The 14,378-nt window shown below is 40.2% G+C and overlaps 5 protein-coding genes across 5 annotated transcripts; 1 reads left to right on the forward strand and 4 right to left on the reverse strand.

The window, feature by feature from the left end:
• Positions 1-1,832: 1,832 nt before the first annotated feature.
• SS1G_05682 (hypothetical protein) lies at positions 1,833-5,021 on the forward strand (the record flags this gene model as incomplete). The annotated part of the gene is made up of 1 exon (XM_001592711.1): positions 1,833-5,021. The coding sequence occupies one exon, from the start codon at positions 1,833-1,835 to the stop codon at positions 5,019-5,021; it is 3,189 nt and encodes a 1,062-aa protein (XP_001592761.1).
• Positions 5,022-6,316: 1,295 nt separating this feature from the next.
• On the reverse strand, positions 6,317-7,697 carry SS1G_05683 (hypothetical protein; the record flags this gene model as incomplete). The annotated part of the gene is made up of 3 exons (XM_001592712.1): positions 6,317-6,435; positions 6,598-7,003; positions 7,590-7,697. The coding sequence occupies 3 exons, from the start codon at positions 7,695-7,697 to the stop codon at positions 6,317-6,319; spliced, it is 633 nt and encodes a 210-aa protein (XP_001592762.1).
• Positions 7,698-8,326: 629 nt separating this feature from the next.
• On the reverse strand, positions 8,327-8,656 carry SS1G_05684 (hypothetical protein; the record flags this gene model as incomplete). The annotated part of the gene is made up of 1 exon (XM_001592713.1): positions 8,327-8,656. One exon carries the CDS (start codon positions 8,654-8,656, stop codon positions 8,327-8,329), a length of 330 nt encoding a protein of 109 aa, XP_001592763.1.
• Positions 8,657-9,745: 1,089 nt separating this feature from the next.
• On the reverse strand, positions 9,746-10,651 carry SS1G_05685 (hypothetical protein; the record flags this gene model as incomplete). The annotated part of the gene is made up of 2 exons (XM_001592714.1): positions 9,746-9,947; positions 10,263-10,651. The coding sequence occupies 2 exons, from the start codon at positions 10,649-10,651 to the stop codon at positions 9,746-9,748; spliced, it is 591 nt and encodes a 196-aa protein (XP_001592764.1).
• A 2,419-nt stretch (positions 10,652-13,070) lies between these two features.
• Positions 13,071-13,462, reverse strand: SS1G_05686 (predicted protein; the record flags this gene model as incomplete). Its single annotated transcript, XM_001592715.1, has 2 exons — positions 13,071-13,171; positions 13,441-13,462. 2 exons carry the CDS (start codon positions 13,460-13,462, stop codon positions 13,071-13,073), a joined length of 123 nt encoding a protein of 40 aa, XP_001592765.1.
• Between the last annotated feature and the right edge of the window lie 916 nt (positions 13,463-14,378).

Here is a 14,378-nt window from a genome sequence, read left to right on the forward strand (position 1 = left end):
TTAGATAGCGGGAGTCGCGAGATAAAGGAGAAGAGGTAAAGAATGAGGATATCATGCTAAAGATGCAAAGCGCTACAAAGTATTTTATTCCACATTTACCGACAGGATAATTAGCCAAACATATTGACGCGGAACTAAAGCAAATTATGACAAATTAATTGGAATAGAGGAGAAAATTAATACTCGATACATATTTGACATAGATGAAAGAGAAATTGCTCCTCGATTAAATGCCGTGGAAGATATAGCGAACCACATATCATTTTCGAGGAGGAACGATATTCCCTAGAACAATTCCAAAACATAAAAACAAAACTAGAAAATATCTTGACTCTTGAGAATCTTTATGGATCAAGAAGAATCAAAAAAAAAATTCTATTTCAATTTAAAGTTAGAATCAATCTTGTTGTTTTAGAATGGGAATGAAACGCTTTATTCTAAGTAGACAATATAATGAAATCGATGAAGAGATTTGAAAGGGCACGAGACAAACTTAGCCAAGACAGTAACTTGACAGAAGATGTCTATGGAAAAGAAATAAGGGATCTTCGTTGAAAAGAGGAAAGATTATATGGCCAAAGCAAGATTAGAAAGCTAAATTAGAATATCCAGGGAAAACTTTGTTTGAAGTAAGGACACCCTCGAGGGTCCCAAGTCCTCGAGTGTATGGAGCATCTAGTAATAATACTCGAAACTCGCAAGTATGTAGACACTTAGCTTTTGCAGGCTATCACAACGATATGAGGATATCTTTTGTGTGGTAGATTTGAATATAAAAGAATCGTACAACAAGACAGCCAGTGTGTGCTTTCCTCAATCTCATCACCTCCTTGGATTCTTCATAGACAACTATATCATTAATGATATTGAAGTTCAAATTGATAAGTCACTTGAGTATACTTATCAGCCAAGATATCTCCAATGCTTCCTCCATACAGCATGTCCCGTTGAGAAGCTTGGATTGAACGCAATCTCTAATTATGTACGTCTAGTACTTGACTAGCCTTTGGTATGCGATTAATCCTCATTCAATTTACCATAATCCTTTCGTGCTGCTCTGTATGTTCCGAAGAACTTTCTACGTTAAATCACACCACCGTCAAAGTCTTGTATCTGGAGTGAAAATTGCTCTCCTACCACACTCTGAAAGCCATAAGTATGCTCATGCTGCTCTGATTAACATAGCAAATGATCACCACTTGAGATCTGTATGGCAAAATAAGAAAACATTTTAATTCGACATATCAATCAAACAAGCGAAAAAGAAATGTATGAACAGCCTACAAAATTCTAGGTACTTTCGAAACCTCAATACTATTGGATTGAAAAAGTACAGAGCTTTCGAGCATTGCTTCAAAGAGCATATTGTTTTGACTATACACATATCTGTTGTGAGACAAAAGTCTGATGTTAAGTATGTCCCAAATAGAACCAAGGAGCAAGCCTTACTTATTAAACCGTTCGTCGCTTGTTTCCAGATGGCCAAGATGCATTTGTGATGATTTTCTACCATCTTATATATATAGGTATTCGAATAACCTTATTAATACTTCAACTCTCTTACTCTAATAACCTTATATTTAAAGTTCTTGCTATTCCGGATTTGATCAAGGTCAACCTCATCGATCTTTTGGTGGATTCTCAAAGTCGGTGGTGCACTGACAAGGCTGAAAATGAAGTGAAGTGTCACAAGCTCAAACAAAAAGTTAAAGACCTCAGCAAAAACAGCTCGCATGGTGGGGCGAAGTGTCAATAATACACCACAACTTTCTTTCGCGTCTTGAAGATAATTACATTCTTTGATCTGCTGTCGAGATTTCAAAGCTTCCATCATGGCTTTTTCAATCGAAGTTCCTGGTGAAGCAGCCCCTCTTAATCCTCAGCAGGTGTTTCTAGCCTTGCAGTCGGCGGGGTCCTCTCAACAGCTAGCTATCCAAACTGGAACACAACAGCTAGAAGCTTGGAAGACACAGAGAGGATACTATACTTTACTGCAGGTATTTTCTCCATGGATATTGAGATCTGCCTACTTGACTAATGCTTTTGCTCAGGCAGTTTATCTCGATAAGTCCCTACCCTCCGAAATAAGATATCTTGCGATCATACAATTGAAGAATGGCATCGACAAATACTGGCGAAAGACAGCTCCGAGTGCTATCACTACAGAAGAGAAAGAGCATATTCGATCCCATCTATTGGAGAGTGGATTCGAAGAGACCGATCCTCAACTTGCTTTGCAAAATGCCTTGGTGATTTCGAAAGTAGTCCGAGTGGATTATCCCATGGATTGGCCCGATGTCCTTACAAATTTAATTAGAATGCTTCGAACGGCGAATGAAACAAACCAGCTTCATCTGCGAAGAGGAATGTTGATATTATTACAGGTTGTGAAGGAACTAGCTACTGCACGATTAAGGAGATCTCAAACAAGTTTACAATCAGTCACGCCTGAGATGATATTCTTGTTAAGCAGTATTTATACACAAAAGGTCTCGCAATGGCTAAGCTTCCTTACCCAGACACCTTCTGAAGATCACGGCGGGGCTATGGATGCCATGGAAAATAGTTTGATTGCGATCAAAATTCTTCGACGACTACTTATCGTGGGTTATGAGCATCCAAATCATGACAAAGACGTTCAACAAATATGGCAACAATCACAGCAACAGTTTGGTCAGCTGCTGACAATGGTAAATGGAGAATCGGCAATCTTGGCTTCTCCCGCAAAAGAACTAGCTGAGAAACATCTCGTGCAATTCGCTAAACTACATGTTCAAATGTCAAACACACATCCTGCCGCATTCGCACTATTACCTAATTCCATAGATTTGGTAAGAGCATATTGGGGATTTGTTGCGAAATTTGGAAACTCTTATGGATCAGCAACACAGGATTTCAGTGCCAAGGCGTTAGCAACTGATGATGGATCAAAGCAAGATAGACCAATCATGGAAAAACTATGTCTAAAAGGTCTTACACTCTTGCGAGCTTGTATGAAGATGGTATTTAGTCCAGCACAATCATTCAAATACAGGACTCCAGAAGTCAAAGAGGAACAGCGACAAGCTGTTGAATTCCTCAAATCCGAATTGCTTACCGAACAATTAATCGCCGAGATGGCAAGTGTTATTGTGACTAAGTTTTTCGTCTTCCGTCAAGTTGATCTAGAGTCTTGGGAAGAAGATGAGGATGAATGGGAGATCCGTGAAGAAGGTGGTGGAGACACCTGGGAATTTGAAGTTCGACCTTGCGCGGAGAAGCTATTCATGGACCTTGTTATCAATTTTAAAGATCTTCTGGTGGCACCGTTGCTACAATACTTCCACTCGGTTACAGGTAGTAATGGGGAATCTGTAGTAACTAAGGATGCTGTGTACACTGCTATGGGGTTGTCTGCTGCCGTTATACATCAAAGCTTTGACTTCGATACATTTCTTACATCAACTCTAGTTAATGATGTTCAACAAACTGGCCAGAGCTGGAAGGTACTTCGTCGACGAATTGCTATTCTACTTGGCCAATGGATCCCTGTCAGAGTATCACAAGCTAATAGACCATTGGTATATCAAATCTTTCAACATTTACTCAAAGCAGAAGATGAGACAAATGATCACGTCGTTCGCATTACTGCAGCTCGTCAATTCAAGACGATTGTTGATGATTTCGAATTTCATGTTGAACCTTTTCTACCATATGCTCCAGATATACTTGGTCGCACTATGGCTTTGATTCAAGAGGTCGAAAATACGGAGACAAAATTGGTAATCCTGGAAACGATCAGAATGATTGCTGTCAGGTTAGAAACTCATATCGCTCCGTATGCAGATCAAATTGTTTCTATTCTGCCAGGTCTTTGGGAAGCTTCTGGAGAAGAACATCTCCTTAAGCAAGCCATTTTAACAATTATGTCTACCCTTGTATCTTCCATGCAAGGCCAATCTGAACGTTACCACTCACTAATCTTACCTCTAATTCAACGTGCTGTGGAACCCGGTTCTGAGATGCAGGTATATCTTATGGACGAAGCTCTTGATTTGTGGTTACAAATTCTCGCTCAGACATCGTCACCTGCATCTCCTGAAGTCATAGCTCTTCTTGACTGCGCCTTTCCTCTACTAGAACTCGGTTCCGATAATCTTCGAATCATTCTCAATATCGTGAATGAATACATTCTATTAGCACCAGAAGTTATGCTCGGTGATGCGAACCGACTTCGAATTCTTTCATACATGGCAAATCTTCTAGGAGTCACAAAACGCGACCTTGCAGGTCTAGTCACTACAACGGTTGAAGATCTAATTCGTGCCGCTGAAAAACTTGGAGGTTCAAATGGTGTAACACAAATTACAAAAGATCTTCACGAATCGGGCTACACGGAAAAAATCTTTTCGGGACTACTTGACGCATGGGAAGCTCATCAAACCACCGGTCCTGATCGCAGATATCCAAAATTAGACGATGTAGTTGAAACGGACTACTTCACAATTCTCGCCCGCATCGCTCTGGCAGATCCAACCGTTTTTGCTAATCTCCTTGGTAGCATTGATAACAATTTTGAAAATATTTGGAAGTGGTTGAGCGAAGAATGGTTTCGTCATTTTGACAGTATGGCAAACATCGACAGACAAAAACTTTCTTGTTTAGCCTTAACACGTCTTCTTGAATTGCAGCCTCCAATGACACCAGTTATACTTTCAAAACTTCAAGATTTTTTTTCAATGTGGACGAGTGTTATTAGTGAGATGATGGCGGGTAGAGATGATGTTGGGGGAGATAATTTAATTTGGGGGGAGCAGCAACCTTATGAGGGAGAGACTCAAGAGGATAAGAGAAAGAGAGAGTGGAAGATGATTGATCCAGTTCATCAAGTCAATGCGTGGGAGTTTGTTAAGGTGAGGTTGGGAGAGGCGGTGAGGATTTGTGGAGGAGAAGACAGTTTTCAGACGGAGTGGGCGATTAATGTTGATAGGGATGTGCTAGAAGGATGGGCAAAGCTAGGGGAGAAAAGAGAATTTGAGTAGAGGATTGGAAGTGAGAGAGCCAAAGGATTTATACTGTGGGATGAAATGATCATCAAAATAAAGATCTGAAATTATATGGTTCGAGGTAAAACATCCAAATACAAGCACTAAGTAAAGGCTTACGATTTGAGAGCTTTGGTTTATGATAATATCGTCTGTTGATAATAGGGGCAGGAAAAATAACATTGGCATAAAGATTGAAGTAATATTCACTATAAATTAAGAGAATAGATACCCATTAGAACACATCTGATTCTAGAGACTTGAATATCATTCCATCGTCTTGATGGTATAGAACTGGGTTTATGTATCTGTGTAATGATATGAATGATTTAATCTGTTTGTAAAGTATATCAAGAGCTATTTATTGCTTACATTACTTTTATGAGAGTAGAATGATGATGAAGCGACGATAAAATGATGATAAAATGATGATAAAATGATGATAAAATGATGATAAAATGATGATAAAATGATGATAAAATGAGATGGGATGAGATGGGATGAGATGGGATGAGGTGAAACGAGATAAATAGATATGATTGTTACGAGGGTTGCCGTCTAGATCACGTGGAAGTGCTCTAGGCTCTCGAGGTGGTTTATAACTAGGCGTCAGGCAGGGACTTAAAGTAATGACAATGATGATATGCAATTCGTAACTAATAGTAGAGTATACTAAATGATTGATCTTGAGCACGAAGCTCTATACAAAGGAAACCATCCTGATTATATAGACCTTCGTCCTTCATTGGATCTCTTGGATCTTGAGAGTTTATGGACCTACGATTCGTATAGACCTACGATTTGCATCCTTGAATATGCAGGGTCCATCACGTGACTTGGATCAGACTATATGTCTGTGCTTGCTGAAGGTGGGGAGACTCTACGAACCGATTACCATACAATTTTGTATGTGAATCGGTTTGCTTTTCCACGGGGTCTGAGCTCATATGGACAGGTTGACTGTTACTACGTAACACTATCCCCTTTCTAGTCTAGCGCTTGTCCCAAGCTCTTATAGTCACGTTTCCTGCTGTATTATGATTTTTCGGAAGATAACTTTTTCTTCTTTTCTTCCATCATGCCACCTGTACGATCAAAGAAATATAAAGAACGAGTCGAACTTGCTTTAATAATTGAATCTGAAGGGTTCGAGATGCCTCCATGTACTTATTGTGAAAAACATTCATATCGTTGTATTGTTGCTAAGGAAAATTTCAATCGTTGTAGTGAATGCGTTCGTCGGGGCCAGCGATGTGATATATCGGGTCCTACTTCCAGAGATATGACGAGCATTATTCAGGAGCAGGAGCGTTTGGATCGCGAGCGCGAAGAGACTTTGTCGAAATTGCTTCGTCTAGATAAGCAACAACGCTTCCTTCGTGGGCGGGCTTCTGAAATGATTCGTCGTGGTCTAAAAACAATGGATGAGTTGGATGATGCAGAGGAGAAGGAAAGATTGGATAAAGAGCGTATAGGGAAGGGGCAGTCAAATTCCGGGTTGTCAATGCCTGCTGAAGCTAGTTCTAATGTGCTGGATAACTTCGATCCTTCTTCTTTCCTGAGTCCTTCGGACCCCTTTTCCTTTCAGAATTCTTCGGGTCCTTTTTGGGGAGATCCGGATAGCGTTGGTGAAATGCCTCCAACTTCTCAGGACAGCTGAGATCTTTCTTGAGCTCCCAAGTGTTTTCTGAATGTGGGTAATCCAACCATTTGATCAGATATTTGATCTTGCCTCTGACATATTTACAATCTAGTATGGTTTCAACATCGTATATGACGTCTGGATTGACTGGTTCGATTTCCGTTATTGGCGCATCGGGCGCTCCTGATGGTGCTGGTTCAAGCAAGGATATATGGAATATTGGGTGAATATTCATAGTGTATAGTAATTTTATCCTGTAGTTGACTGGTCCAACTACCTTGTCGATTTTGAATGGTCCTAGTTTCTTGTGATCTAGTTTATCGCTTGGTCGTTTTGTCTGTATGTTTCTTCGAATGAGATAAACTTTATCCCCCTCTTTAAGCGTAGGTCCTATACTACATAATTCGTTGTAGTACGACGCTATTCTTAAAGCGATGAACTATAAATCCAAGGAAAGTTGTTCTTGTAGTTCCTTGATTTCCGTGATATCTTTTATGGCTTCGTCTGCATTCGCGTCTTGTGGCAATAGTGATTTATATGCTAGTGGATTGAACCCAAAGTTAGCATAAGCTGGCGTCACTTTTGTTGTTTCCGTTTCCGATGTATTATATGCGAATTGTGCCAAGGGTAATAATTTAACCCAATTGTCTTGTATGTAATTGATGTAGCAGCGAAGATAGGCTTCCATTGTTTGGTTTAATCGTTCTGTTTGGCCATCTGTTTGTGGGTGAAAAGCTGTCGAGAGCTTTCTTTTGATTCCAAGCAATGCCATAAGGGTAGACCAAAATTTCGATATGAATAGCTTGTCCCTATCTGAGATGATTTCATCTGGTACACCGTGTATACTAATTATATTCTGCATGAATATATAAGCAAGATCATCTGCCGTCCAAGTTTCACAAAATGGTATCATGTGAGCGAACTTGGTTAACCTGTCTGTTACCACCAGGATGGAGTCGTACTCCTTCTGGGTAACCGGGTCCTTGGATAATGGTAGTTTTACTACAAAATCCCAAGCAATAGACTTCCATGGTTGAGTAGGTAGTTCGGGGGTTTTGAGCTGACTATAAAATGCATGCCGAACGGCTTTATTTCTTATGCAGATGTCGCAGTTCCCAACTACGTTTTCAACTATAGTCCTTATCTTTGGAAAGTACACTTCTCTCCTTACTCTAGCAAAGGTTCTTGCAATACCTTGATGCCCATGAGTTGGAAGCTCATATTGTTCTGTAACATAATCCTTAGCTAGATTGGAGGGTATGTAAAGCTTGCCGTGAAAATGAATGAATCCATCTTTGATGGTGAATCCTCTTTCTGGGTTGTCGGGGATAGCTAGGATTCTCTTTGCTGTAGCGTCCGTTGAGTATTCTGTCTTTATGATATCTTTGATAGTATCATAATTTACTGTTGACCTCCTGGGATCTTGGCAGCATATGCATATATATTGCATGATGCATATAAGGAGCAAACAAAACTCAACTTTTAATTCATTCTTTCCTTTTTGGTATACTGTTTGTTTGCTTTCAATATTTTGATTTCAAAGCACTTTAATTCCGAAGGCCGAATACCTAACCCTATTCCTTCATTTTTTGAATATATACTCGCAGCTTAACTGCTTAGCTAGAGAATCAATCAATTCAATCTGATGCTCTTTCTGGTCTCAAGAAACCCAATAAGTTCTGAATGCTGTTTTCCATTCTTCACCTTCCTTCATTCTGATGAGGTGAAATCCGTTTCGTAGATCAAACTTGGAGAAAATCTTAGCTTTTCTCAATCGATCCCTCAGTTCCGTAGCTAATGGAAGTGGGTACCGATCTTTGATCGTTATATCATTGAGTTTGCGATAATCTACACACAGTCTATCTGTACCATCCTTCTTTGGTATAAATAGCACAGGGCTAGCTGCCTGTGAGGTGGATTCTCTGATCCATCCTTTTTCTAGCGCGTCGCCAATGTAATCCCTAAGCGTCCCTAGGTCAGAGGCTGACATTGGATTGATTGGTCCAAATGGAGGCGTCTTGCCTTCCTCCAATACTATCTCGTGATCCCATGGCTTGTGTTCTGGTAAAGCTTCATAGCCTTTTCTTTCTTCGAATAGTTTCTTGTACTTCTAGTACTGTACCGGTATTGGCGTCTCGTCCTGTTTCTCTACAGAGGTGGTTTCAAGCAGCTTCTTCTGCTTATTCTTCATTTGTACAGAAGGTTCACCTTCCTTCGCTGTTAATGGAGGACCCCGGACTGGGCGTCCTATGTCAGTAGTGCTGTTCGCCTTCAGTTCTCCACCGCGTGTGTTCAGCCTCGCAGGCTCCAACGCATCTCGTTGATTGCTTCTCTTCGGAAATGATATAGTTTCCGATGACCAGTCAATCTGGAGGTTGTGTGCTTTCAACCATGGCATCCCCAGAATGATCTGTTGATTCCCTAGTGGAACAACATCGAACTGGATAACTTCCTTGTACTAGATTATACTCATCCGCAAAGGGCGAGTCTCCTGCAAAATCTTTCCATCCAATCCGATTAGTTGTCCATCAACTAGCTGCAATTGATATAGGGTTCGTTTCGCCTGAAGCTGTACTCCCAAATGCCTCACAGTTCCTAATGCAATAAAATTTCCCGTAGCCCCTGAGTCAATCATGGCCTGGATTACTCGTCCATTTATCTTTGGATTGCAGTAAATCTGTCCTGCCTGTCCTGCGATATTTAACTGTCCCTGACCTAAAACCTTGTTGTGATCAATTTGGTCAATTTGGTCGATTTGGTCAATTTCGTGTAACTGACCATTTAAATGATCATGTGACGATAATTTTTCTGACCTTCCCTTCTCGTAGGGTCTTTTTGCTTTTCTTTGGGGAAACCATCCTGTGGCTTCCTTATCTGATAGGTGAATTCTGCAGGATTCATAATCCATCGCGTTCAAGCCTTCTTTGTTTCTGGGTAATTCATCCAGTAGTTTTTTGAACTCTTCGTGGCTTATACAACGGACTTCCTCAGATCCGATAGAACTTGTTGCACATAGCTGAGGAGTGAAGGTCGCATTAAGTTGACCCTTGCCGAACTTCTTATGATAACCTCCTCCTGATTATTTCTTGCTTCGACAGTCTTTAGCTCGATATCCTGGTTTGCCACATTCGAAGCATAGCTTATCCTTGCGTCTGCTTTCTACCTCTTCCTTGAATAGTTTGTTCTTAAACACTGCATCCAGTTGCATTGGTTCTCCATAGGATTGTTTGTTTTCTCGAGGTCTTCCTTCATTTTTGTGGTACTTACCACGATCTCGGTTTCTATGAATATTGGAAGATCAGCGTTCCTTCTGATACTCGTAAAGTATCTCATCCGCTTTAATAGATTCCTCGATTAACTCATTTAGGTCTTCCCAAATGCAATTGCAATCCAATTCTAGCCTAATTTCAAGCTTAAGCCTTTTCCAATAATAACTCATCGTTGTATTCTCTTCCCATCCAATAATACCTATATACCTCCTGAATTCCACAATATACTTAATTGCTAACCTTGTTTGCTTGAGGCTATAGATCTTGGACTCAGCGTCATGTAATTCATTGATGTTTCCGAATACTCATCATATCTCTCTTTTAAACCCTTCGAATCTCTCAAAGATGGCTTGGGTTGGATGTATTCGTTTTTTAGGCTCGCTCAAGTTGGTGAAGTAATCCTTGAGGTATGATTGGATCCACTTAACGGCTTCTCCTCTGAGGTAGGAGGCAGCCCAGACGCTTTTGTCGGCGTCATTATTGAACTTATCCTGATTGAATTGGAAGTAGATCTCAAGTTGGAGCAAGAAGGTTTCTAGTTCTTGTCGGTTGCCTGTGAATCGGTCTGATAGGGCGATTTTAAGAGTCTTGAAGACGGTAATCTCCTTGGGGTCTTCGATGCCTTCTATAGCGATGTCTCCATCCTTGTCAGTACTTTCGGGAGTGGCCTGGCTGGTCGTAGCGGGGTCGCTAAGCTGTGGTGTTTTGGAAGACATGATGTCGTTACTTATCGAGTCGGTACTTGAAGCAATAATGATGCTCAAAGTGTTACGAGGTTTGCCGTCTAGATCACATAGAAGTGCTCTAGGCTCTCGAGGTGATTTATAACTAGGCGTCAAGCAGGGACTTAAGTAATGACAAATAATGATATACAATTCGTAACTAATAGTAGAGTATACTAAATGATTGATCTTGAACATGAAGCTCTATACAAAGGAAATCCGTTTTGATTATATAGATCTTCATACTTCGTGGCTCGAAAAAAGCAAAGGGATCGAGCTTCGATCCTTTCGCTCTCCTCGATCGAAGGGCTCGAGAGGCCAAGCCTTCGAGCTCTTCGAGTTCTCGCATCACGTGTTATTACTAATCCTGTGACCTAATTGTTACCCGTCGTAACATGTACTATGTTTTTTTAATCTATCCTATTGGTTATTTGTGATGTTAAATAGGTAAGGGTTGTCTAGGTAGGTAGGTAAGTAAGGTTAAGGTTGCTTCTTCGGCTAATCATTCAAAGGTCCGACTTTAAACTTTGGACCAAGTGACTTGACTTGAATTGACTTCCGAACGTCATAGTTCTTTCTTTCTTTCTTTCTGTCTTACTCAAGTATAATAAAATAGATTTCGACGTGAACCAAGTTAAGATAAAGATAAAGATGCTTACTACCTACCTAGTACTCATACTTATATAGAGATAGAATATTTGAGGAGTGGAAATGATAACTTTTGAGGTTTAATTAGATCTTGTTTATGTAAGATCTTAGGTTTTGATTTAATGCTGAAGTTTCGAGGTGATTGATTAAGTAACAGGATATAATGGTTGAAACCAAAGGAATTGTAAGTGTTTGGGTTATTCGAGATTTAAGCTTCAATCTCAAATATATATGGATGGATATAACTAGTTAGTCTTCATGGAAGAAAAAGAAAATAGTCTCCTGAGAAAAGAGTCCAGCCCAAAAAATGATTCTGATGATTCTAGATCATTCATTCATTCACTAACCTACTTACCTTACCCTTTGGGGTAACAAGTTACAACAAATCTTCTCATCCATGGTCTCCCCCCTCATTCGTATTATTACCAATGTTACCCGGCTTCTCGATCGAGTCTCCTCGAAACTCATTAGCTACATAAAAGCACTGCGTAATATAAAATATAAGAGCGGTCAAGAAATCTGTTTCGAAGCGCGACATATACCATACCTACCTACCTACTGGTGCTTCGTGGTTTGTACGACTCTAGGCTTACTTATCGATAAGATATGTGGTGTTGTGGGAGGGAATTCATGCATGGAAGTAAAGTAACGTCGTTGATGATTTTCTTAGGTACCCCGTACCTACGTGGATATCATGTGTGGAGAGTAAGATTACTTAGGATTTGGTGTATCATTCATGGGTGTACACTGTACAGAGGAGAGAGAAGTTTGTTTGTTTGTTGTGTTTCATGATGGTTTACAGCGTGAGTGTTGTGAGTTGTGGTTAATGCGGGGACTGAATCACACCAAATATATCAGAGAAAAGAGAAGAAAAGAATGAATACATGAATAGAATACATGAATGCTATTATCTTATGGACTACCTAGCACTAATACAGACAGAGTAGCAGATAAGTCTCATCCGTCTTGTTTTCCAATATATGGATGAAAATCATCTTAATTGGTCTTGTTTCAATAATAAACATGTGAAAAATGTCGATATTAACTTGTTTAGTCCATAATACTCGTATTGTTTTATACCTTCTTCAGCCACAAACGTGGGGCAATATTGGGGATGGCCGCAAGTTGAGAAAGTGTGCATCCATCTCTATCTCTTTGGGGTTGTGATTGGGTTTCAATATCACCTCATCAAGGTTTGGTTTTGTTGATGGAAGCCCAATACTTTCTTTTACTCCACTCAATCTTTCAATCTTTTACATACAAACTCAACCATCATTTGGAGAATACGGACTTTTGGGAACGGAGATAAATTTATTGGTGGAGTAGGGTGATGAATCCGATTTTGATGAACCTTGATGGAGGAGACAATAAAGTGATAGAGAGTCCGGTCAATATAATGAGACAAGGTGAAGATAAAAATAGGAACATTCAGCTTGACAGACAGACACCGATACAGAGATTGTTGGTATGGTTTAATTTATGTTGGTGTGGTTTAATTCATGTTGGTGATGGCAGTCAAGGTGATATTTGATCTAACAGAGGAGAAAAGAAATCCCAACAAGATCTCGATGGAGTTGCATACGAGTGTAATAAATGCAACAAATGCAACATTGAAAGCGTGGGGAAACGAATTTTGTTGTGAAGTTTTAATGGTCGGTCCATGGTCCATGACTCTTTTATCCGTGGAATAATACATGCTCAGACCTGCAAGTAAGTACTTGGAAATGCCAATAATGATAATTTTCTGTATGTAAAAGGTGCGTTGTCATTGTTGATAGTAAATGAATGACAAGGTAGCCACGACCTCGATCTCGACCTCGACTTGGACCTCGACCTCAACCTCGACAGATGAAATGTAGGAAGTACCTAGTATGTGGGTGTGTGAGTAGGTAGGTAGATATGGTATTATTGAATCGTGGTACGAGGTGGTACTTGAGAAATCAACCAATCGGAGACATGATATGAACTCTCCGCTTAGAAGCAAGGCAAGGCAAGTATTAATTTCTACCCCACCTTGAAAAACATTTAGAAACCAACATGGGAGAATTACAATTACCCCTCCATCATTATAAGAGATTATCGAGTAGTTCGTTGACCGTGGACCATGGACTGTATAGAGTAGACCGTAGACCGACCGTAGACTGGATAGCTGTGCATAGGCAGGTAATGATTAGTCTTACATCTTTTGGAAGTAAGTCCTACTAGGTATCTACTAATCAATCAAATCGAGGTAATATTTCATATAGTGATAGCTGCTAACCTTGTGCGAAATACAAAAATACACAACAGCAACGAGTTACAACAGCTACTTACATACCTATCTAGCTAACCAAGCTATCCGACTTTTACCAAAGACTTGATCATATATCAAAAGGTTGAATAACTAGATATCGATTCTACTCGTGTCATTTATAGATTAGGCACTAGAACGCCTTTCATCCCCCCTAAAGACATCCACCATTTACCCGGACTACCACAGTTAGCATCCCGTGAATCATCATCAAAGCCACCAAAGAAAGAGACAAACTAAGCAACAACCTTTAACCCCATCCCCGTAAATACAACATACACTGTAGTATTCTGTACAATATTCCGTACATCACAATAAAGTACTGTACATGAAATTACTGTACATACATGAGGATTCAGTAATTTGAGTCTAGGCAAAGCGTGGCAAAGGAAACTTGTAGCCTTTTCTAAGCCAAATCACCTACCTTTTAGTTAGTGTACCACTCCTCACACTCTTCACACTCCTCACTCACATTTAACCCCCCTTTTCCATCCAATAACGCTTCTCCCACCCACCGCTTAATCGAATACAAGCATAACTAGACAACCTTTTTGCAGTAGACATACATACACAACACGATTCAGAATACCAACCAGGTCATCTTCTGCCGCATTGCATCGGATTGGGGAGTTGTCTATCACCTATCACTTAGCATAATTGCATGATTCCTTCCCTAGTCCCTGCAACAGGCCCTAGCACGCACACCGAACAACCTTACCCCTCCAACTCACTCTAACCAGTAGTTTTCCGAGGGTCGCCGCATTTCGCATATTCCCATTAAGA

This window comes from Sclerotinia sclerotiorum, genomic scaffold (assembly GCF_000146945.2).
Source record: "Sclerotinia sclerotiorum 1980 UF-70 scaffold_7 genomic scaffold, whole genome shotgun sequence".
NCBI classification, from domain to species: Eukaryota; Fungi; Ascomycota; class Leotiomycetes; order Helotiales; family Sclerotiniaceae; genus Sclerotinia; species Sclerotinia sclerotiorum.